Below are 23501 nucleotides of genomic sequence, written 5' to 3' on the forward strand. Positions count from 1 at the left end.
GACAAAAGTGTGCTGATGGCCAGAGGGAAGGGGGAGGGAGGGGAGCAGGAGGCTGGGTGGAGGTGGGCAAAGGGGGGGGGGGGAATGGGGACATCTGTAATAGTGTCAATAATAAAAATAAAGTTAAAAAATTATGGTAAATCCATAAATTGGGATTTTGTGAAGCCTTTAAAAAGACATTTAAAAATGAGAATAAAGAATGTGTTATCTGGAAAACTTGCCAAGCTGTATGGTTAAGTTAAAAACAGCCCTGGCTGCTTTGGATCAGTGGATGGAGTGTCGGCCTGCGGACTGAGGGGTCCGGGTTCGATTTCAGTCAAGGGCACATGCGTGGGTTGTGGGCTGGATCTCCAGTGGGGGGGGTGCAGGAGGCAGCCAATCAATGATTCTCTCTCATCATTGATGTTTCTATTTCTTGTTCCCTCTCCCTTCCTCTCTGAAATCAGTAAAAAATAAAATAAATAAAAATAAAATAAGTATAAAAACTGGATATTTCATATAGTTCTTAAAAATTCCTTGTTAAATAATTCATTAAAACCTAAAATAAAACCAAAAAATCATATGTGTATTCTCCCTCCAAATTATTCTTATTTTTCATTTTATGAGAATGTTGCAGAAACTCCAAGATTCTTGTCCTTAGATATGTACTTAGGCCAAGGAAGGGGGAGGTGGGAGAGAGTGGAGGCGGGCAAAGGGATGGAGGGGAGGAAGACTCCTGCAATAATGTCAACATTAAAAAAATTTTTAAACCTTCATTGTTAAGAATATTACAGATGTCTCCCCATTGCCCTCCTCCACCAGGTTCCTGCTTTGTCCCAGGCCTTCACCACCCTATTGTCTCTGTCCTTAGATAATGCATATGTGCATATAAATTCTTTGGTTAATCTCTTCCTGGACCACCTCCCCTCTTCCCTTTGAGATTCAATTAACAGAGAAGTCCTTTATATTTTCACATAGAAGAGAAGTCTTGACCTGGAGATGAAAGCTCATTTCCTAAAGAAATCACAACGGGGGCGGGGGTGAGAGATCAACCGAAGGACTTGTATGCATGCATATAAGCATAACCAATGGACACAGACACTGGGGGGTAGGGGAGGCCGGGGGAAGGTCAAGGGAAGAAAAAACAGGAGACATATGTACTACACTTTGTAATACTTTAAGCAATAAAACAAAATTTAAAAAAAGAAATCACAATGAATTAACCAACTTCTCAATTAAAAAAAAATATCAAAACCGATTAATGTCACCCAGAGGTGAGTTCAGTTTTGTTCTTTGTCTTTGTACTCTCTTTGGGCACTTGAAATTATGAGAGAAATTCAGATCTGCAGCCCTTTTTAAATCTGGTTCTTCAATTTAACAGTGCCCTCTTCTGGTTCCATAATTCACATTCAGCTAATTCATCACTGTTGGGGGCGGGGGAGAGCGGGGGAGAAAACGCTTAACATAGAAGTAATTTCACTAAAATGGGCACATATTTCTCTTAATTTACGAAAACTATAGCTATAAAACAACTTCATTTCCACTTTTACTCTTAAAGTCTTTAGTCTCGAAGATTTGGAGACCCATGTAAAAAGATTGTAAAAATGTCACTTCACTTACTTTGGGAAATAATAACACATTCTTCAATATAAAAAAAATAATAAAGAATCAAAGTTTGGCTTCTACTGGGTCAAAGGCATGACATTCACTGAGATAAATAGAACACTAGGAAAGGGCAAGTGGGGTGCTACTGGCCTGGGTTGGGATACTGTTAAACATCCTACAATGCGCAGGACAACCTCTCTCCACCTCTCCAAGAACGATCTGTCCTCAAATATCAATAGTGTCAAGTGTGAGAAAACCCTGGGTTAGAGTTCTTTCCTCTGACTTTGGCCATTTTTCTTAGCCTTTGTAGCAAGCAGCCTTCTCTTTTTCTGTCTCTAATTACTCACTATTCTGTCTTAGCTCACTTCTCTTTTCTCTGTATTTTCTCTTGGGGATATCATCCGTTCTCACGATTTCAACTACCACATCCATGTTACTGATCCCCACATCTATATGTCTAGTTCCAACCCCCTCCTCTAGCTCTAGAACTTTTTCTCTTGATTCCTTCACATATTTCTCTTAACCTATTGGTAGAAAACTGTAGGGTCATTTATGTTCCCAACATTTCCCGAGCATCTAATTTGCATTAAAGGCTGTGCTGGTATTTGGAGGAAGGCAGTGATGGTGGAGATGAGAGGCAATCATGGTTAATAAGCGCTTTAATTGTATTATATCTGATTATGGCACTAGTTCTGCAAGAAAAAAAAGCATTATCTTCTGGAAAGTAATGCTCCAAGTGTTTAATCAACTACTTAAATATGGCAAAGTTTGGTTTGCCATATTTAAGGAACTAAAAAAAGGAACTATTTCCTTTTTTAAAAAATGAGGACAGTGCTGTAAATGTGTGGTCCAGTTCTCCGTAGCCAAAGGGGGATGGGTGTGAATGTTGAAGTAATGTCTAGTAGCCTCGTCTTCTATGCCAATTTGCACCCCCTTCTGGTTGCTACCGTATATCATAGAATATAAAACTTGCGATAATAAGATGAATCATTATTTTCCACAACTTTAGGGAAAAAAAATAAACATTGCCAATTAAAGTATGGCATGCCATCAATTGTCCAAGATGTCCTAGATCAGCGGTTCTCAACCTGTGGGTCGCAACCCTTTTGGGGGTCGAACAACCCTTTCACAGGGGTCTCCTAAGACCATCAGAAAACACATATATAATTACATATTGTTTTTGTGATTAATCACTATGCTTTAATTATGTTCAATTTGTAACAATGAAAATACATCCTGCATATCAGATATTTACATTACGATTCATAACAGTAGCAACATTACAGTTATGAAGTAGCAACAAAAATAATTTTATGGTTGGGGGTCACCACAACATGAGGAACTGTATGAAAGGGTTGCGGCATCAGGAAGGTTGAGAACCACTGTCCTAGATGCTGAAACATTTTTTGAAAGGTAAGCCTTCCGAGGTTTCTAATTTGCCAAAATATGAACAAAAAAGTGATGTTAGATTCTATGACATACGGTGAATTTATTTCCCACATCAATTTCCAAGGTCAGTTCCCGTGTCCTATTTTGCACTTTCGTAAACTATCACGGGTGTATATCATTTTTGAAAGAGTCTCGTCTGCAGCTCCATCCTAAAGCCCTTAGCTATTCAATAATTTCTTTGTTCGCCCAACCCGCCCCTCCCACTTCGCGCCGGTCAATAATCGATGTAGAGTTTACGATTTAGGAGTCAACCCCAATTTCTTCTCATCATAAAATTGCATAGGTTGTATCCGACTGTCCATAGCATCCGCTACATTAAGGGGGAGAGACGATGGAAAACATTGTATTACATAAACGTATCTTTTTCAAAGACCCATCCTCGTAGAGATGTTAACATGGGGTAGGGTAGGGAGCCCGGTGGAGGCGGAGAGGGGATATACGTCTCGGGATACAGGAAATACGGTAGGAGTGGAACCCGGAGGAAGCTCTTGGTCTGGAGGGGAGGGGACCCGCCGCCATCTCAGGTCTCCGCCTGGCTGGGGCCCACCGGAGAGAGCTGACGCCCAGGTCCTAGAATCCTTATGGGGGACCAACCTTGTCCCTCCGGGAGATCCACGCTCCCGTCTGCAAACACGCGGGAAAGCAAGCCTCCGAGAAAGCGCTGCCTCTTAGCTCCACGGTGGGATTATCCAGAAGGGACCCCAAACAGAGGTACCCCTCTCCCCTCCGCACCTCCTCCGGCATCTCCCGGCCTGAAGTCGCATCCTCTTCCTCCGGAGAAGTCGTAGAATAGACTTCTCCCACCCTAAGCCAGGTCAGATTCTTTCTCATCTGGGACATTCTGCCTCTCAGAAACTTAATTATGCGTCTCCCAGCTCGCCTTCCCGTCCCCCCACTCCCCCAGCCCCCCAACCCCCGCCCTCCGTTCTCTCCATGATTTAAAAATTGAAGAAAGTATAGGCAGACGTTAAATAGCTCTTTCATAAAATATGCTTGGATGAAATTTTGGATATTTAATGACATTCAGTAATTATTTTTAATATACAAGTTCCCCCCCCCCAAAAAAATGTATACACACGTCAAGAGCTGATAGCTCAATTTTGAAAAGGAAATGTATTTTCATAAACACTGCCTTTATAATTATTCAAAGTGTGTGTATACATTTGGAAGGGGGGGACACCCTATAGCAGTTGTGATCATTGTGGGTTATATTTTTTAACAAATAGACTTGAATGTTTTTACATACTCAAAAGTAATTTAGTGGGGTCCAGGTGAGGGGTACGAACTAAAGGTTCATCAGTTAAAGCTAGGCGATGCATTATGGTGATTCATTATAATGTTCTCACTACTTTTGTGTACATTTGAAACTTTTCCATTTGAAACTGCTTAGCTCCAGATTAATAACAACAATGTATGCAAGGCCTAATTGCTATGCCTAGCACTGTGCCAATAGAGGGGTTTCTAAGGTGAGCTACATAAGTGTGTGTTTACCTGTGTATGGTGGGGGAACTTAATAAGTAAAAGCAGTGACAATATGGTCAGTCAAACCCAGGTGCCATAATGTTTGCTTGTTCAGGTATTCAGGAAGCATCCTAGGATGGGCCAACTCGTTCTACCTGATAGTAATCATGAACTTTCAGGGAGGAAAAGGGAAATGTGGGTGAGTCTTAAAGAGCGAGTGACATCTGCCCTGTGGAGGTGGAGAGACTGTTTTTCAGGACTTTTGTTTCTAGAACAAAAACCCCAAGACAGGTTTGTTCTGGGGAAAGCTTGGCTTGAACTCTGAAACTTGTGAGACCTTAGGAGGTGAGATACAATGTTGTAGGGCCTTGAATGTTATACTAAACTTGAATATGCAGTTTAAGCCATGGGCATTGGCCACCATGGAAGATTTTCAAGCAAGTGATGTATTTTAGGAGCTCAGTTTTTAACATCAGAGAAACCATCTTCTATTTACATCAGCTTACAGAAAGCAAAAACTAAAACCAAATCTGATCTGAGCCTCACAGTTCCTAGTAATCTAAAGGAGACAGGCCATCCTTTCTTCACTTCTGCAATAAACCTCTCTATGAAGCCCTTACAATGGACTAGGCATTGTGCTGGCAGCTGGAAGGGATGTGTGACCAAGGAATAGTGCCTGGTACATAGGAGGAGTGAAACAGATACTTGAATAAATAAGTCAATGAATGATAAGAAAACAGTAGCAACTAAGAGGGTTCTGGATTTAGGGTTTGGTGGTAGTCCATAGAAAAGGAATGAGCTCTATTTTACCTGAAAGTATCGCCTGGCCATTCCTTACAGCCTCACTTCCCTCAGCTTTAGCTCCGTGTCCAAACCAGTAGTGGCAGTGGGTGGGAGAGTAGAGGGAGAGCAGTGCTTAGATACGGCAAGAAGTGCCAGAGCTACATAATTCCTTCCAGTGACTCAAATCATTGAAAATTATCATAATAGTAAATATTTACTGAACATCTTTATGTGCCAAATACTGTTCTAAAGGGCTTGCATAGTCTATGCTTATTATTATGCTTATTATTAATATTGCTAATTATTATTATTGCTATGCAACAAACCTTTTCTAATACTATCTATGTAACTGTTTTGCAGGACTATATAATGGAAATGTGGGCATGGTGGAGCATAAGAAGTTGAGGAGGCCAGGGGAAAGATAAACAGCAACAGAAAAAATGATTTAACCTTATTTTACTATTTTTCAGTTTTGGAGGGATTGCAGTAGGACTCCATTTTCATGCTGCGTTCATAAAATAGTTTATCCAATGACAACAATGAGGGTTGTTGACAACGCTACCCTGATTTTTCTGTTCTTCTGCACTGGAATGGAAAGTTGTGATTTTTTTAAGGTAATGTCTTTGCCAAGAACTCATTAAAGGGGGAATAAAAATAAATTTATTATAACACTACACTTGATCCTGACATTACAAATGACTAGCCAAACAAAAACCAAAAAGTTATCACCAAATGATAACATTGAAACCACTTTCTATCTACACTATATGAAACAATATATACCACATAATAATGTAATCAATAAGCTGTTTTGTTAGATTAACTCCTAATTACCTTATCGTTTCTGATTGTTACTGTGAAATGTATCTTTTAAACCACCTTAGCTGATTATTTCTGGTAAATGGGAATGGGATTGATATATTTACATATATTTACATACTGATTTAATATGCTGCAACTTTTCTGAATTCTATTTATCCTAATAATTTGTGGATTCTGTTATTAATTATATTGGGAATAATGGCAGTTTCTTCCTTTCCAATTTTTTTAGCTTTTCCAATATTTTTAGCAATTTTTAAGGTTGTTTTACTGTACTAGCTAGGATCTTCAGTACAACAAAATATAGTAAAAGTGATAGAGAATTTCCTTGTCTTCCTACTGAATTTACAAGGGAATTCTGCAAATGTTTCATTATTTTTAGTAGATTTTCCTTTCAGCTCAAGAAAGTTCTTTTCTATTCTTAAATTGCTGAAAGTTTTTATTATGAATGACTATGGAGTTTTTCTCCAGGTACTTTGTATTTATTGCCATGATCATATGGGTTATTTCTCCACTAATATGATAGCGGGACTGTGTGATAAATTAAGATAATTAATTTCTAATACATTTCCTGCTTTTGATTTCATCAGGTCTCACCACTGAATAATTTGTTTTTCTATTTTAGTAATTTTTGCTTTTATCATTTTTCTTTACTTTCTGTTTGCTTTTTTCTATTTATTTATTTATTTGGACCGTTAGCTCAGTAATTTTCACTTTTCTAAAGTAATTTGTGACTATAAATTTTTAACTATCACTTTAGAAGAATTTCACAGGTTTTTATATGTAGTGATTTATCATTCAGTTTTTCTTAATTTCACTTATTTCTTTTTGCTCATGAGGAATTTTTTAAATCTACAAACACGTGTCTCTTTTTAAAAATCATACTGTGAAATCATTCATTCAATTACAGATGAACTTATTTTCTGCTCTAAAGTGTTTCATGTTTTTTATCCTTCTGCTGACAAAAAACAGAATTACATACTGGCTCCTCATCCCACTGATTTTGACAATATAAAACTTTTTCTTTCATTAAGTACATGGGGCAGTGTGATTATACTATTCAGTGATGGAATTATTGCTGACTTTATGCTTGTGTTTTTTTAAACTTTTAAAATCTTGATCTAATTCTACACTTAAAGAAAATGCGTGAGAATATTACAACAAACTCGCATATACCGTTTATCAGGATTTACCAATGAACACATTGCCGTGTTTGCTTTATCATTCTCTATGTCATTCTCTATTTCTATATCATTCTTTATCATTTTCTATCATTCTGCTCCCCCCCTTCCCTTTTTTCCTCTCCTCCTCCCCCGCTCATTCCCCTTTCCTCCTCCTCTTCCTCTTCCTCTCACCTCCTCCCTCTCCCTTTTTCTCTGTCTGAACTGTTTGAGAGTATAGTGCAGGCATCACGTTTTATCTGTAAATACTTCAGTGTGTATATCATCAGAGCCTTTCTCTTAATGACCTCAATACATGTGACAAGGTAAAAATTTGACAGTGTTCCATAAACTTTTATTGTCAAAATTATACATTCATACTTACTGAAAAAGGGATGAGTTTGGAAAAACATGTATTTATTTGTTTAAAAAACATTTTATCAGTTTTATTTCAGTATAGTTAACATTCAATAAACTGTACATGTTTAAAATGTACAATTTGAGTGTTTTATCATATCTATGGGACCGTAACCATAGTCAAGATAGTACGGCACATTTTCTTGGGGTTTCTTTTTATTTTGTTTTGTGGTGTGTTTTTTAAAATTTATTTTTAGAGAGAGAGGAAGGGAGAAGGAGAGAGAGATAGGAACATTGATGAGAGACAAACATCGATTGGCTGCCTCCTGCACGCCCCCCACTGGTCATCAAACCTGCAACCCAGGTACATGGGTGCCCTTGACTGGGAATTGAACCCATGGCCCTTAGGTACTCAGGCCAACACTCTAACCACTGAATATACTGGCCAGGGTTTGTTGTTGTGTTTTTATTCTTTGCTTTTTTTCAGTTGTTATCAACAGCTAGCTGTTCTTCCTTTTTTTATATGTCTTTTTTTATAATTTTTTTATTGTCAAAAGTTTTACATATGTCTCCTTTTCTCCCAATTGAACCACCCCCCAGCCATTCCCACCCCAGGCAAGCCCCCACCACCCCAGTGTCTGTCCATTGGATTATGCTAATATGCATGCTTACATATTTGGTTGCTCTCTAAATCCCCAACCCCTGCCTTTTGTCTCTGGATCTATTCTTGTTCATCAAATTATATTGATCATTATATCCCACATATGACTGAGATCCTGTGATATTTATCTTTCTCTGATTGGCTTATTTTCCTCAGAATAATGCTCTCCAGTTCCACCCATGCTGTTGCAAATGGTAAAAGCTCCTTTTTCATAGTGGCATAGTATTCCATTGTGTAGATGTACCATTGTTTTTTAATCCACTCATCTGCTGATGGGCACTTAGGCTGTTTCCAATTATTAGCTATTGTAAATTGTGCTGTTAAGAACATAGGGGTGCATATATCCTTTCTGATTGGTTATTCTGGTTTCTTGGGATATAGTCCTAGAAGTGGGATTACTGGGTCAAATGTGAGTTCCATTTTTAACATTTTGGGGAAATTCCATCCTGTTCTCCACAGTGGCTGCACCAGTCTTCATTCCCACCAGCAGTGCACAAGGGTTCCTTTTTCTCCACATCCTCTCCAGGACTTGTCGTTTGTTCATTTGTTGATGACAGCCATTCTGACGGGGGTGAGATGGTACCGCATTGTCATTTTGATTTGCCTCTCTCGTATGACTAGTGACTTTGAGCATGTTTTCTTATGTCTCTTGGCCTTCTGTATGTCCTCTTTTGAAAAGTGTCTATTTAGGTCCTTTGCCCATTTTTTGATTGGATCGTTTATCTTCCTTTTGTTAAGTTGTATGAGTTCCCTATAAATGTTGGAGATTAAACCCTTATCAGTGATAACATTGGCAAATATGTCCTCCCATGCAGTGGGCTTTCTTGTTGTTTTGTTGATGGTTTCTTTTGCTGTGCAGATGCTTTTTATTTTTATGTAGTCCCATTTGTTTATTTTCTTTAGTCTCCATTGCCCTAGGAGCTGTGTCTATAAAGATATTGCTACGACATATGTCTGCTATTTTACTGCCTATTGAGTCTTGTAGGATTATTATGGTTTCCCGTCTTACCTTTAAGTCCTTTAGCCATTTTGAGTTTGTTTTTGTGTATGGTGTAAGTTGGTGATCTAGTTTCATTTTTTTGCATGTATCTGACCAAATTCCCAGCACCATTTATTGAAGAGACTGTCTTGATTTCTTGCCTCCTTTGTCAAATATTAATTGAGCATAATGGCTTGGGTTGATTTCTGGGTTCTCTGTTCTGTTCCATTGGTCTATATGTCTGTTCTTGTGCCAGTACCATGCAGTTTTGAGAACCGTGACTTGGTAATGTAGCTTGATATCTGGTATTGGGATCTCTTCAACTTCGTTCTTCCTTCTCAGGATTGCTGTGGCTATTCAGGGTCTTTTTTATTCCAGATGAATTTTTGGAGAGTTTGTTCTAGGTCTGTGAAATATGCCATTGGTATTTTTTAAAATTTACTTTATTGACTTTTTACAGAGAGGAAGGAAGAGGAATAGAGAGTTAGAAACATCAGTGAGAGAGAAACATCAATCAGCTGCCTCCTGCACACCCCCTACTGGGGATGTGCCAGCAACCAAGGTACATGCCCTTGACGGGAATTGAACCTGGGACCTTTCAGTCCGCAGGCTGACGCTCTATCCACTGAGCCAAACCGGTTAGGCTGCCATTGGTATTTTTTTATTTCTTTTTTTATTGTTGACAGTATCACAGATGTCCCCCATTTCCCCTGCTTTACTGCCTTCCTCCTGGCCCCTGCCCCACCCCAGACCTTCACCACAAAATTTTCTGTGGCCATAGGCTATGTATATATGCATACCAGCTCTTTGGTTAATCTCTTCCCATCCCCCCCACCCTCCTCTCTGAGATCTGTCAGTCTGTTCCATGCATATATTTCAAATGGACAATGTAAGCTATAATCTTTTTTTCCCAGCTTCATTGAAATATATTTATCATATAGCATTTTTTAAGTTTCATGTGATGATTTGCTATACATATATGTTACACAATGATTAGCACAATATGGTTCATTAACACATCAGTCATCTCACAGTTACCATTTTTTTGTGTGTGATTAGAACTTTTGAGGTCTCTTTTAGCAACTTTTAAATATACAGTACAGAATTATTAACTCTAGCCACTGTTTTTTGTTAATACTCACCTGAGGATATTTTTTTCATTGATTTTTAGAGAGAGTGGAAGGGAGGGAAGGAGGGGTAGAAAGAGAAAGAAACATTGATGTAAGAGAGACACATTGATTGGTTGTCTCCTGCATGTGCCCTGACCTGTCAGAGATCAAGCCTGCAACCGAGGTACGTGCCCTTAACTGGAATTGAACCCATGACCCTTCAGTCCGCGGGCCAATGCTCTAACCACTGTGCGAAACTGGCTAGGGCTGTAGTCACTATTCTATAGTATAGTACTATACTATGACTATAGTTATATAACTCTATATAACTAAATATACTATAACTGTATTATTAACTATAGTATGATGTACATTATGCTGTATATTAGATCTTGAGAACTTGAAATAATTGAAGGTTTATACACTTTGACCAACTTCAACCATTTCCCCCACCCTCCCACCCTAGAAACCACTAATCTACTCTCTGTTTCTATGATTTAGGCTTTTCAAATTTCATGCAATAAGTGAGATTATACAGAATTTGTCTTTGTCTTATTTCACTAGGTCTTCAGGGTTTAGCCATTATATCAGAAATGGCAGGATTACCTTTTTAATAGCTGAACTAGAGGCCCAGTGCATGAAATTCATGCACAGGAGTGCGGGGTTCTCAGCCCAGCCTGCACCCTCTCCAATTGGGGACCCCTTGGGGTTGCTCAACTGGTTATCTTAGCTTTGTTTAAAACCTTGGGGGTGATCATAGTAGATACAGTATCTAGATTTGGGGTTTAACAGTACAAGGTGAATGAGACAGGAATTTAAATTCCTGAAGTTGGGCTTCCTGTTTGTATGTTGAAAACTGCACCTCCCCCCCTCCACCCCCACTTCCTCAGGGAACTCAGGGAGTCAGAGCCTTGGTCTGAGGATTGCAGACTAGGTTCATAGAGGACAGGAGGCCCAGGCCCTGTCCAAGTATGGATCAGAGGGAGGGCTAGAGGACCCTATGGAATCCATCTCAGCCCCTGCCATCAGGCTTTGGGATTGCTGGGCTTGGCACCAGATGTGAGGTCCACTGACTTCCTGCAGAGGACTCAGGGCAGTGAGGCCCTGATTTGAGGAGCTGGCCTTGGGTCAACAGAGGGAGGATCCCAGGACCTGCCAGGGCTCAAGGTGAGGAACATGGCGGAGGAGGGAGGGAGCCTGGACCCTAGAACAGAATCATCCCACCCAGGGCGGGATGACGACAACAGGCGACTTTTTAAGGGATCCGTGGTTTAATCGCGGTCCACAGGTTCCAGAAGAGAACAGAGATGAGAAGTAGATGCAAACGCCAAGTCAGCACCTTAGCATGTTACTGAGTGGATTTGTCCCAGGAAAGCCTGTGCGTCCCTCAGGAGAGAGAGAAGCAGCAGGGCTGCCTACAGGGCAGTCTCGGGCTCCCCAGGGGTGCGAGCTCCTGGAGCAGGTTGGCTGCCTTCTGTTCGCTTCCTGGGGTGCAGCCTGGGTGCTGGGCGCTGGTGCGGGCGGCTTGGGCTCAGCGTGGCACCAGGAGCCCGCGTGGCTTAGTCCCCTCTGGGGCTGGCACCTCCTGGCTGGTTCAGCAGCCACAGGGCTGTGTGGTCCGGCACCTGGGCCTCCCTTTGAGGTGACTGCGGATCCAGATCGCATTCCTGGCCCCTCTCAGCTCCGGGAACCTCCGCGTCCCAGGGGCCAGGCTGGTACAGCCGCCAGTGGGCCCTGCAGCTCCACTCCGGGAACCAGAGGCGGCGGCGGGGGGGCGGGGGGGTCGCAGGAGGGGCGGCTCAGCGCAGGGAAGTTGTCCATGGCCCAGGCCTGTTGGCGGTTCAGGCCCCGGGGGCAGAGTGGGCTCCAGGCACACACACCGCATCCAAGACTGGTTTCCAAGGTGGATGAGGCGGGGTGGGTGCAGAGGAGGAGGGAATCAATAACAGGCGATTCCTGCATCCGGGTCTCAGGGACTCCGGGGCTTTGGTACAGGGAGGCGGACCTCAGGTACGCAGAGGACTGTTCCAAGTCCTGCCAGAGTCACCATTAGGATGTAGCGACCCTGGATCGCATAACTCAGGGGATCCCACAGAAGCTCACCCTTGCTGTCAGCCCTGGGAGTCCCCAGGGTGGGATGACCACGCGCAGTGTTTTCTGACTTCCACAAACAGGTCTGAGAGATGCTGGGGACATGGTATCAGGAACAGGGCCTCTGGTCCACAGAGGGGAGGGCCCAGGTCCTCCTGGAGTCAACCTCGGACGCAGAGGCGAGGTCTTTAGGCCTCCGCCTGGCCAGGGCCAGAGGCAAACGACCTCGCAGGGCCCGCAGTTCCTTCCGCTCCGCGTTTGGTCATTCTTCCGGACGTGCCGGCTCTAAGCTATTATTAGTATAGATAATATTCATATATATATATATATATATATATATATATATATATATATATATATATATCTCACATTTTTGGTTCATTCATCTCTTTGTGAGAATTTAGTTTGTTTCAATGTTTGGTTATTAGAAATGATGCAGTCAGTGAACATTGGGGTGCAGATATCTCTTAGAGATAGTAATTTCATTTTTTTCAGCTATATTCCCCGAAGTAGAATTGCTGGATCCTTTGGTAGTCCTATTTTTAATTCTTTGAGAAACCTCCATACTGTTTTCCATAGTATATGTAATTTACATGCCCACCAACAGTATACATGATTCCCTTTTCTCCACATCCATACCAACATTTGTTATCGCTTGTCTTTTTGATGGTAGCAATTCTGACATGTGAGATATCTCACTGTAGTTTTAATTTGCATTTTTCTGATGATTAGTGATTCTCAGCAAATTTTCATGTACCTATTGGCCATTTGAATATCTTCTTTGGGAAAATGTCTATTCAGGCCCTGTATACCCTTTAAAATTGGATTACTTATTTTTCTCCTGTTGAGTTGTATGAGATCCTTATATTTGGGGTATTAATTTCTTTTTTTAACATATTTTATTGATTTTTACAGAGAGTAAGGGAGAGGGATAGAGAGTTAGAAACATCGATGAGAGAGAAACATAGATCAGCTGCTTCCTGCACACCCCCTACTGGGGATGTGCCCGTAACCAAGGTACATGCCCTTGACCAGAATCGAACCTGGGACCCTTGAGTCTGCAGGCCAACGCTCTATCCACTGAGCCAAACCAGTTAGAGCTGGGGTATTAATTTCTTATCAGATATGTGCTTTGCAATTATTTTCTCTCATTACACAGGTTTCCTTTATACTCTGTTGATCATTTCTTTTGCTGTATAGAAGCCTTTAGTTTGATGCAGTCCTACTTGTTTATTTTTTCCTTTATTCCTTTTTCTTGTAGTGTCATATCCATAAAATCATTACCAAGACCTATGTCAAGCTTTTTCACAAAGACTTTTTTTTTCGAAGACTTTTATGGTTTCAGGTCTTACCTTAAGTCTTCAATCCCTTTTGAATTGATTTTTGCGAGTGGTGTAAGATAGGGCTCCAGTTTTATTCTTTTCCATGTGAATATCCATTTTCCAGCATCATTTATTGAATAGACTAGCTTTTCTTCATTGCGTACTCTTGGCTTCCCTGTCAAATATTAGGTGATCATGTATGTGGGGGTTTATTTCTGGGCTCTCGATTCTTTTCTGTTGGTTAAAGTGTCTTTATATGCCAGTCCCATAGTGCTCTTTTTATAAATTTTTATTAAAGTTTAGTAGCCATGCAATATTATATTAGTGTACAATATAATGATTCGACATGCATATACCTTACAATGTGATCAGCACACTAAGTCTAGTAGCCATCTGTCACCATACAAAGTTATTACAGTAGTGACTATATCCCCTGTGCTGTACACTATATCCCTGTGGCTTATTATTTTATAGCTGGAATTTTGTCCCTCTTACTCATCTTAACATTTTTTACCCATCCCCTATACATCCACCCTTCTAGCAATCATTAGTTTATTCTTTGTATCTATGAATCTGTTTTCGTTTTGATTTTTAGGTTACACATATAAGTGAAATAATAAGGTACTTAGATGTCTTTCTCTGACTTATTTCACTTTAGCATATCACTCAGTGGTTCTCAACCTTCTGGCCCTTTAAATACAGTTCCTCATGTTGTGACCCAACCATAAAATTATTTTCATTGCTACTGTTATGAATTGTAATGTAAATATCTGATATGCAGGATGGTCTTAGGCAACCCCTGTGAAAGGGTCATTCGACCGCCAAAGGGGTTGCAACCCACAGGTTGAGAACCGCTGCTCTAGATCCATTCATGTTGTAGCAAATGGTAAGATTTCATTCTTTTTCTGACTAATATCCAGTCATATATATATCAAATCTTCACACACACACACCAAATTTTCTTTATCCATTCATCTAACAATGCATACCCAGGTTTTGCTTCCATATCTTGGATATTGTAAATAATGCTATAATGAACATGAAGGCGCTTATATCTGTTCACATTGCTATTTTCACTTTTCTGATAGATTCCCAGAAGTAGAATTGCTGGGTCATATGCTAGTTCTATTTTTAATTTTTTTTTTGAGGAAACTCCATACTGTTTTCAATAGAGGCTACACCAATTCACAATTCCACCAACAGTGCATGTCTATTCCCTTTTCTCCTCATCCTTGCCAACACTTATTGTTTGTTGATTTATTGATCACTAGAGGCTTGGTGCATGAATTCATGCATGGGTGGGGTTCCTTGGCCTGGCCAGCAATTGGGGGCCAATCAGGGCTATCTCACTCAGTCCCGATTGCAGCTGATCAGGGCCGGCCAGCTTAGGGGAGGGACTGCAGGAGGTTGGCCAGCCACAGGAGGTTGGCTGTGGGAGTGCACTGACCACCAGGGGGCAGCTCCTGCGTTGAGCATCTGCTCCCTGGTGTTCAGTGCACGTCATAGCAAATGGTCGACTGGTAGTTCAGTTGACTTATCATAACAGTTGTTTGGGCATATATATATATATATATATATATATATATATATATATATATATCGCCATTCTGATATGGGTGAGGTAATATATTTTTGTGGTTTCAATTTACATTTCCCTGATGATTAGTGATATTGAGCATCTTATATCTGTTGGCCATCTATATGTCTTCTCTGGGGAAATGTCTTTTCATGTTCTTTGCCCATTTTTTTTGACTGGGTTGTTTACCTTTTTTGTAATTGAGTTGTATGTGTTCCTAATATATTTTGGATATCAACCCCTTATTGGGTATATCATTTGTGCATATCTTCTCCCATTCAGTAGGTTGTCTTTTTGTTTTGTTGATAGTTTCCTTCACTGTGCAAAAGCTTTTCAATTCTACAAAGTTTCATTTTTCTTATGTTTACTTAGCTTGAGTAGCTTTCTCTTCCAATCTTGAAAAAGTGGTTCTTGTATTAAACTGTGTGTACAAGGTGGTTTTGGCAGGCCATTTGGAGTCATATTGGCTACAAGCAGCACCTGGTACACTGCTTGGCTGGGGCCACTGCACGCTTGTTGCAGGGTGGCCCAGTGCACTTGAACTTGCAGTGACTCCCTGTTAGTAGAGCTGTCCTTGCTGAAGTGGGCTCCAGGTGGTGTGCTCAGTGTGTGCACATGCAACAGTGCCTCAGCTGTCTGAGGCAGGTATAGCCTCTGGGCAAGGCAGCCCAGTACGCATGTGCATGTGGTGACCCCTTCTTGGTCTGGCTTTCAGGGCTGGAGCAGGCTCTGGGTGAGTCATCCCACTGTGGGTACGTGCAGTGGCACCCTGGGTATCCTAGGCCAGATTGAGAATATGCTGGGAAAGTCCTGTAGCAGCTTTGCAGGTCTGTGGAAGCACCTGGATAGAGGTCCAATCTGCACTATTTAGGTGGAAGGGGAAGGTTAACAATGGTGCTCACAGCCACCTTCGATTCTAGAGAGGTCCCACAGATCCCAGAGAGCTGTTGTGGTTCCCCATCCTTCTCCATGCAGTTTCTCTTTCTAGTTTGATGTGCAGAAACTGTTCAGTCAACCTTCAGTTATCAGGAAGAATTGCTCTACATCTAAGTGCTTGTGGGAGGGACAGGTTCAAAGTCCTCTTCTGCTTCATCTTGAACCTACCTCCAATACCACACTGTTTTGACTACTATATCTTTGTAATATAGTTGGAAATTTGTGTTCCACTATTATGATCTAGGCCAGTGGTCGGCAAACTCATTAGTCAACAGAACCGAATATCAACAGTACAATGATTGAAATTTCTTTTAGAGCCAAATTTTTTAAACTTAAACTATATAGGTAGGTACATTGTTATTAACTTAATTAGAGTACTCCTAAGGCTTAGGAAGAGCCACACTCAAGGGACCAAAGAGCCGCATGTGGCTCTCGAGCCGCAGTTTGCCGACCACGGATCTAGGCTATATTCCAATTTGACCAATTGTCCCACTAATGTCTTTTATAGCTATTTTCTTAGTAAAGTTTTCCTTTAGGATTATCCATTGCATTTAGTTTTCATGTCTCTTCAGTTTTTCCTAACCTGAAATAGTACAACCTATCTTTGTCTTTCATGACATTGACAATTTTTTAAAATACAGGAAAATTATTATGCCTCTCAATTGAAGTTTGTGTGTCATTTTCTCATTATTATATTTTGGTTTTGCATTTTGGCAGGAAAACCAGAGAAGTAATGTTGTATTGTTCTCAGGGCATCATATCAGTGGCACATGATACTGGTTTGACCCCTTAGAAATAATGTTAACCTTGATTACTTGGTTAAGATAATGCTTGCTAGATTCAATCACTATAAAGTTATCATTTTTCTCTTTGCAGTTAATGGTTTTGCTGGCGATACTTTGAAACTGGGTAAATATCCTGTTTCTCAACAAACTAAAATCCACTGATTTGACAGCCTCTGACAAATCTTGACTGACTCAGTTTTTACTGTGATGACTGCAAAATGGTAATTTTCAAACTCCATCATGTTTACTGCATTTATTAGTTGGTATTCTATTTCAAGGAAGAGATTTTTTGTCCATATATTTGTTTTTTATTTATTTATATTAGTTTGGAAACATAATTTTTACTTTATTTCATGATTGTCCTATTTTTATCATTATTGATTATTCATTTCCTAGATTTATCCATGGTAGCCAATTCAAATTGGCTTCCCTGTCTTTTTGCCATGTCCCTATCATTGTTTGATACATACTTTGACCTCACAATATATTAACTTCCTTACTTTCAGGCCTATCTTGTATTTCCTGCTTCATTAACCACTTCTCTGTGGAACTCTGATACCTTCTAATGGGAAATGGTACTTAGAAATCAAGACATGGGTGCATGAATCTTTTTTAGCTTAACATTTTGTTATTCTTTTCCAATTAAACATAGTACAGGCATTATGGTTTATATAATACTGATAATCTAGTATTTGTTGAGTTTTGTTCTATGTTATAGAGAACATGATCCATTTTTAAATGTTTCATGTTAGGCTGAAAAGATTTTGTATATTCTAATTGCATGTAGGGTTCTTAAATGTCCATTAAACTTACAATTCTTCTATATCACCATGAATATTATTAGTTGCTAAATCTATAAATTATGGAGAAAGTTATTTTTTTTCTCTCTAGCGAATTTAGTGGGGTGACCTTGGTTAACAAAATTAGACAGTTTTCAGGTGCACAATTCTACAACACATCATCTGTATGCTGTATTGTGTGTACACCCTAAGTCAGGTTTCCATCAATCACCATTTATCCCATCATACCCTCCTTTACCACCCCTCCTCCTCCCCCTCCCTCTCACCCTGGCAAACACCACACTGTTTTCTGTGTCCATGAGTTTTTTTCTTTTTCTTTTTTATTCAATCCCTCCACCTGTCCCCACCCAGCCCCCCAACTGAGGCCCCCTTTATAGCTGTCATCCTGCTCTCTATGAGTCTTTCTCTATTTTGCTTTAAATTCCCACTGTGATTGTGAGTTTGTCAGATTCTTGTAATTCTGTAAATTTTTGTTTTATATATTTGAGTCTTTGTAATTATATGCATAAAAGTCTGAAATAGATACATCTTTTATTATTTTTTAGTGACCTATTTTCCTTTTTGCATTTAAAGTCTCTTGTTTTCCTTTGTTTGGGTGGTATTTCCTTTTCCATTCTTTTACTTACTCACATTTTTCTTTTATTTTTCAGAAAATTTTCTGCCAACAAAAGTGAATGCATTGACTTATTTCTGAAGTTAACAGCAGGATCTATAATTAGCAGAAAACATGAGCTTTATATCCCCAAACATTTTTCTTCACCAGTTGTTTTAAATAAAATTTTAACTTTCAGACATTCTTTGGGTTGATCCATCAATTGTTTATTTTGCTACATATCTCTCTTTATAAGTATATACACACACTCACTTTGTTTTTGCTTAACCATTTGGAAGTAACTTGCAGATATCATGGCACTTCAGCTCTAAACACTTAAGTGTTTATCTCCTAAAAACAGGGGCATTACTATTGTCACTCAGAGAAATTGGACAGTAATTCAACACTGTTATCCAATATACTGTTTATATCAAAGTTCCCCAATTGTCCTAACAATTTCCTTTGTCTTTTATTTTGATCCAGGATTTACTCAAGCAGCATGCACTGTATGTAGTTGTCATACCCCTTTTAGTTTCTTTTAATCTAGTATAGAAGCTTACTATCTTTTTCTTTTCATTTTTTATAACATTGGCATTTCTGATGAATCCAGATGATTGTGCTGCCTATGTTCCACAGTCTGAACTTGTCTGTTTTCCTGTAATTAATTTAAGCATTTTCAGCAAGAAGACTCCATAGGTGATGCTGTGGTCCTTGTTATTGAATTGCATAAGAAGGCACAAAATGCCAGTTTTGTCCCATTCATCATCATCATCATCATCATCATCATCATCAATAGTAGTAGTAGTAGTAGCATTAGTAGCAGTAGCGGTAGTAGTAGTATTTTTATTTTTAAAAGGTCTCACATTTATTACTGAACCAACCTACTATTGCAGGGAGAAAGATAATGCTTCCAATAATTTTCCAATTAAAGTGCCCAACTGTCCAGACAGAGTGATCTTTTCAGTCATTTAAAGGTGCAGGCAACTTGGATACCACATAAATATGTGAGCTGTCTCTCATGTGGGATTCTTTATAGACCCAGTTTGATTCTTCTCCGATGGCTCCTCTTGTAGTTGTACCCGAATTCATTACCAGTTTTCATCCGAATCTACTGGGGAATGGGCCGATTCTGCTTTTGTTTCTTGGCCAGGAACCTCTTGATCCCAAAAGTCTCGTGAGAAGATGTGGTGAAGGAGAATCAACCGCATGCACCACAATGGCAGAGAAAGCGAGGAGGAAGCGGAAGGATGTATTGAGTGGCAGTCTGTCCCATTCACTATTGATAATACTAATGTTGTTGACTTTTTAATGAGCAGTTTTAAGTTCACAGCAAAATTGAGAGGAAGTTACAGAGTTTTCTCATCTTCCCCCTGCCTGTACACATGCATAGCCTACTCTATAATCAATATTGCCTTCCAGGGTGGCACAAATGATGTCACAATGAATGAGACCAAATTGACAGGCAATCACCCAAAGTCCATAGTTACATTACTAGTATTGTTCACTCTTGATGTAATATATTCGATGGGTAACAACAGAATATAATGACTTATTCATAATTATAATATCATACAGAGTATTTCACTTCCTTGAAAATTCTCTATGCTCTGCCTATTCATCCCTCTCCTCTCAACCCCTGGAAGCCACTGATCTTTTTACTATCTCCATAGTTTTACCTTTTCTGGAATGTTTTATACTTGGAATTATACAGTATGTAACCCATTCAGATTGGTTTCTTTTGCTTAGTGATATACATTTAAGGTTCCTCCATGTCTTTTCATGTCTTGATAGCTCATTTTTTAGTACTGTGTAACATTCCATTGTCTGACTATACCCATGGTGGGCAAACTGCGGCTCGAGCCACATGCAGCTCTTTGGCCCCTTGAGTGTGGCTCTTCCACAAAATACCACATGGGGGCGCGCATACAGTGCGATTGAAACTACGTGGCCCATGCACAGAAGTCTGTTTTCAGCCTGAGTGAATCTATTTTGAAGTACTGTTGATATTTGGCTCTGTTGACTAATGAGTCTGCCGACCACTGGATTTATTTTTCCATTCACCTGCTGAAAGACATTTTAGTTTCATCTAAGTTTTGGCAATTATGAAAAAGTGCTGTAAACATCCACGTGCAGGGCTTTGTGTGAATATAAGTTTTCAACTCCTTTTAGTAAAAATATCAAGAAGGACAATTGGCCCTAGCTGGTTTCGCCTAGGAGATAGTGGACTGAGGGATCCCAGGTTTGATTCTAGTCAAGGGTACATACCTCAGTTGCAGGCTCCCTAGCCCTGGTCAGGGGATGTGTGGGAGGCAAACCAATCAAAGTGTCTCTCTCACATCAATTTTTCTCTCTTTGTCTCTCCCCATCCCTTCCACTCTCTCTAAAAATCAATGGGAAAATATCCTCAGGTGAAGATTAACTAAAATAAAATTAAAATTCAATCTGAAGATACCTTATGAAAAATTCCAGCCCTAGCCAGTTTGGCTGAGTGTATAGGGCACCGGCCTGTGGACTGAAAGGGTCCCAGGTTTGATTCTGGTCAAAGGCACATGCCCGGGTTGCAGGCTCAATTCGACCAGTAGGGGGCCTGCAGGAAGCAGCCAGTCAGTGATTCTCGTCATTGGTGTTTCTCTCCCTTTCCCTTCCTCTCTGAAATCAATAAAAATATTTTTTTAAAAAAAGAAAAATTCCAGCAAAGCAGATTTTTTAAAGCCTATAATGACTAATTTTGCTGCATCTATAAAAATAGCAGAAACTTTTTAAAAAATAGACATATTTTGGAAACACCTTACTCTTAATTTGGCTATCTTTTGTAAAAATGAGTGGGACTTTTGAAAAATCATGTTTCAGTACTACACCTTTTTGGATATTAGATTCTAGTGCTGTTCGTTATATTTGGAGGTTTTTATTTTCCTACCTGCAAATTGGACTGGATCCAGAATTATTCTTGTTTCCTATAACATCTGCCTGACTCTCCAAACATTTCCAATTTCTCTCCCACCCTTCTGAATTGCAATCATTGAGAATTAAAACTGCCCTTTCCAAGAGCCATTCAGTTAAAGTGAAGCAACTTAATATAAACTTCAGAGTAATCATAACACTTCATACATGGACAATATCAATGCCAGTTGCAGAAAAAAATCACCAGAGACATTTATATTACAATCTATCAGACTGTCACTCCCACCACCACCCCTTTACTCCACCTAAAGATTCTTCAACCATCTAGAAATTGTTTTGACTGGCAGCCTTCAGGAATGAGAAACTGGGACTATACTCTGCATCGATGAATAACCATTGTTTATCATTTTGTCTCCATAGGGATGCCTCTTAGTAAATACCAGATGGCTTGTACATTAGGCCTATCTTTGGGAACCACCTGCATCATCGCCTCCTGAAATGAGACAACTGTTTAACTGAACTGTTTTCAAGACTGAGACTGGTTTTACAACTTATATCTATATATATATAAAAGCCTAATATGCAAAGTGTCCCCTCAGGAGTTCAACTGACAGGGAGTTTGATCGCTTGCTATAATGTGTGCTGACCACCAGGGGGTGGTGCAGAATGAAAGAAGGCCCCAACTGGCAGCCGGCAGCCGGGGAAGGGAGGCCCCCGCTGATAGCCTGCAGCTGCTAGGGACCCTACCTGTGCATGAATTTTTTGCACTGGGCCTCTAGTGTAATAATAATGTCCTGATTGGACCTATCCTAAGGCTTCAACATAAAAACTGGCACAAATATTGAGCTGAATATAAACTCATATATGGCAAGCATGTCTCTTGCCCAGATCCCCCCTACAAGGAACATAATGGACCCAAGAAAGGCATTGTCTCCTTGGCATCAAGGGGCTTTAAAATGTTTTGTTTGATCTATGATGGTTTCTGAGAGAAAAATCCTAATCAAAGGGGGGAAAGCAGGAATGAAGTAAAAAATAAAATGGAGTCACTATAATCAAGCTGCTAATTACTAATATCAAGTAGGTTAAGGTATGAGGAAACTATTCTATTCTTGTCTTAAGTGGGCTGAGAACCTAAAGTTATGAACTTTTCAGTCCTGTGTCAATGCCTGTATATATATCAAACCTCCAGATAACCCTCTGATTAACCCCTGAAGGATTAAGAAATGGATTTTCATGTATCCAAACCACTGGTCATCTAGAGCATTACCGTCTTGGACTAATCCGAGGCTAAGAACACAGGACTGATTCTTCTCAAGAATGTACCTTTTACTATAAGACACTTAGCTTTTCATTTTTCTTCTGCGTCGGAAGACTGGCTGTTTCCTAGCAGTGTTTCCAGTTTGTAAACCCTAATACCCTTAAATAAATCATATTATTTATTTCTAGCAAAGCCTCCAGACTTTTTGAGTTTGTTCAACAGGGGCAAGCTTAGGGGCCACATTGGAGGTTTCAGTGATTCTGAATTGGGGGGCGGGGCACAGAAAAGGTCAGAATAAGAGTGAATTTATTAGGCTGAACTCTTTAAAAATATGTTTATTGATTTCAGAGAGGAAGAGTGAGAGAGAAACATCAATGACAAGAGACAATTGTTGATCGGCTATATGCCCCCTACTGGGGATTGAGCCTGCAACCCAGGCATGTGCCCTTGGTCAGAATCGAACCTGGGACCCTTCAGTCCACAGGCTGATGCTCTATCCACTGAGCCAAATGTGCTAGGGCATGCCAAACACTCCTTTCTCACTTTTGGCCTCACCCTATCAGTTCTAAGAAAAATACTTTTCTTATTTTTTGTAAGTGTTTGGGCATAAGTGCTCCTTTAAAATATCCTGTGAAAGTGTGGACCTTGTTATTTAAAAAACACCCATTCTTGGGTACATACCATCCTGCTTTGCCTTTGTCAATGAGGTTTTTTTAATCCCCACCCTCATTGGAGGCCCACATTTCACCCAAGTTCACATTCCATGGCGAAAGTGTGCTGGTAGCCACCATCCAAGTGACAAGGAGAAAATTCTTAGATGTCCTAAATTAAATTACAGCAGGCCAGAGGGTTGAAGGAAGAGATAAGAGCGGATACTC

The 23501-nt window shown here is 40.0% G+C and overlaps 1 protein-coding gene across 3 annotated transcripts; it reads left to right on the forward strand.

Moving 5' to 3' along the window:
- The first annotated feature begins 3521 nt into the window (after window positions 1-3521).
- On the forward strand, window positions 3522-22804 carry NBDY (negative regulator of P-body association). 3 transcript variants are annotated; one of them, XM_059679192.1, is made up of 4 exons: window positions 3522-3847; window positions 5748-5891; window positions 17164-17293; window positions 21786-22804. In XM_059679192.1, exon 1 carries the CDS (start codon window positions 3615-3617, stop codon window positions 3819-3821), a length of 207 nt encoding a protein of 68 aa, XP_059535175.1. In that variant the 5' UTR covers window positions 3522-3614; the 3' UTR covers window positions 3822-3847; window positions 5748-5891; window positions 17164-17293; window positions 21786-22804. The 3 variants fall into 3 exon arrangements, with proteins under 3 accessions (XP_059535175.1, XP_059535174.1, XP_059535176.1); XM_059679191.1 differs by lacking the exon at window positions 21786-22804 and adding an exon at window positions 18523-20115; XM_059679193.1 differs by lacking the exon at window positions 17164-17293.
- The last annotated feature ends 697 nt before the right edge of the window (window positions 22805-23501 follow it).

Source organism: Myotis daubentonii, chromosome X (assembly GCF_963259705.1).
Source record: "Myotis daubentonii chromosome X, mMyoDau2.1, whole genome shotgun sequence".
Lineage (NCBI taxonomy): Eukaryota > Metazoa > Chordata > Mammalia > Chiroptera > Vespertilionidae > Myotis > Myotis daubentonii.

Coding starts and splice junctions, on each gene's coding strand:
- NBDY (XM_059679192.1), top strand. CDS start 3,615: ATGGGGGACCAACCTTGTCCCTCCGGGAGATCCACGCTCCCGTCTGCA.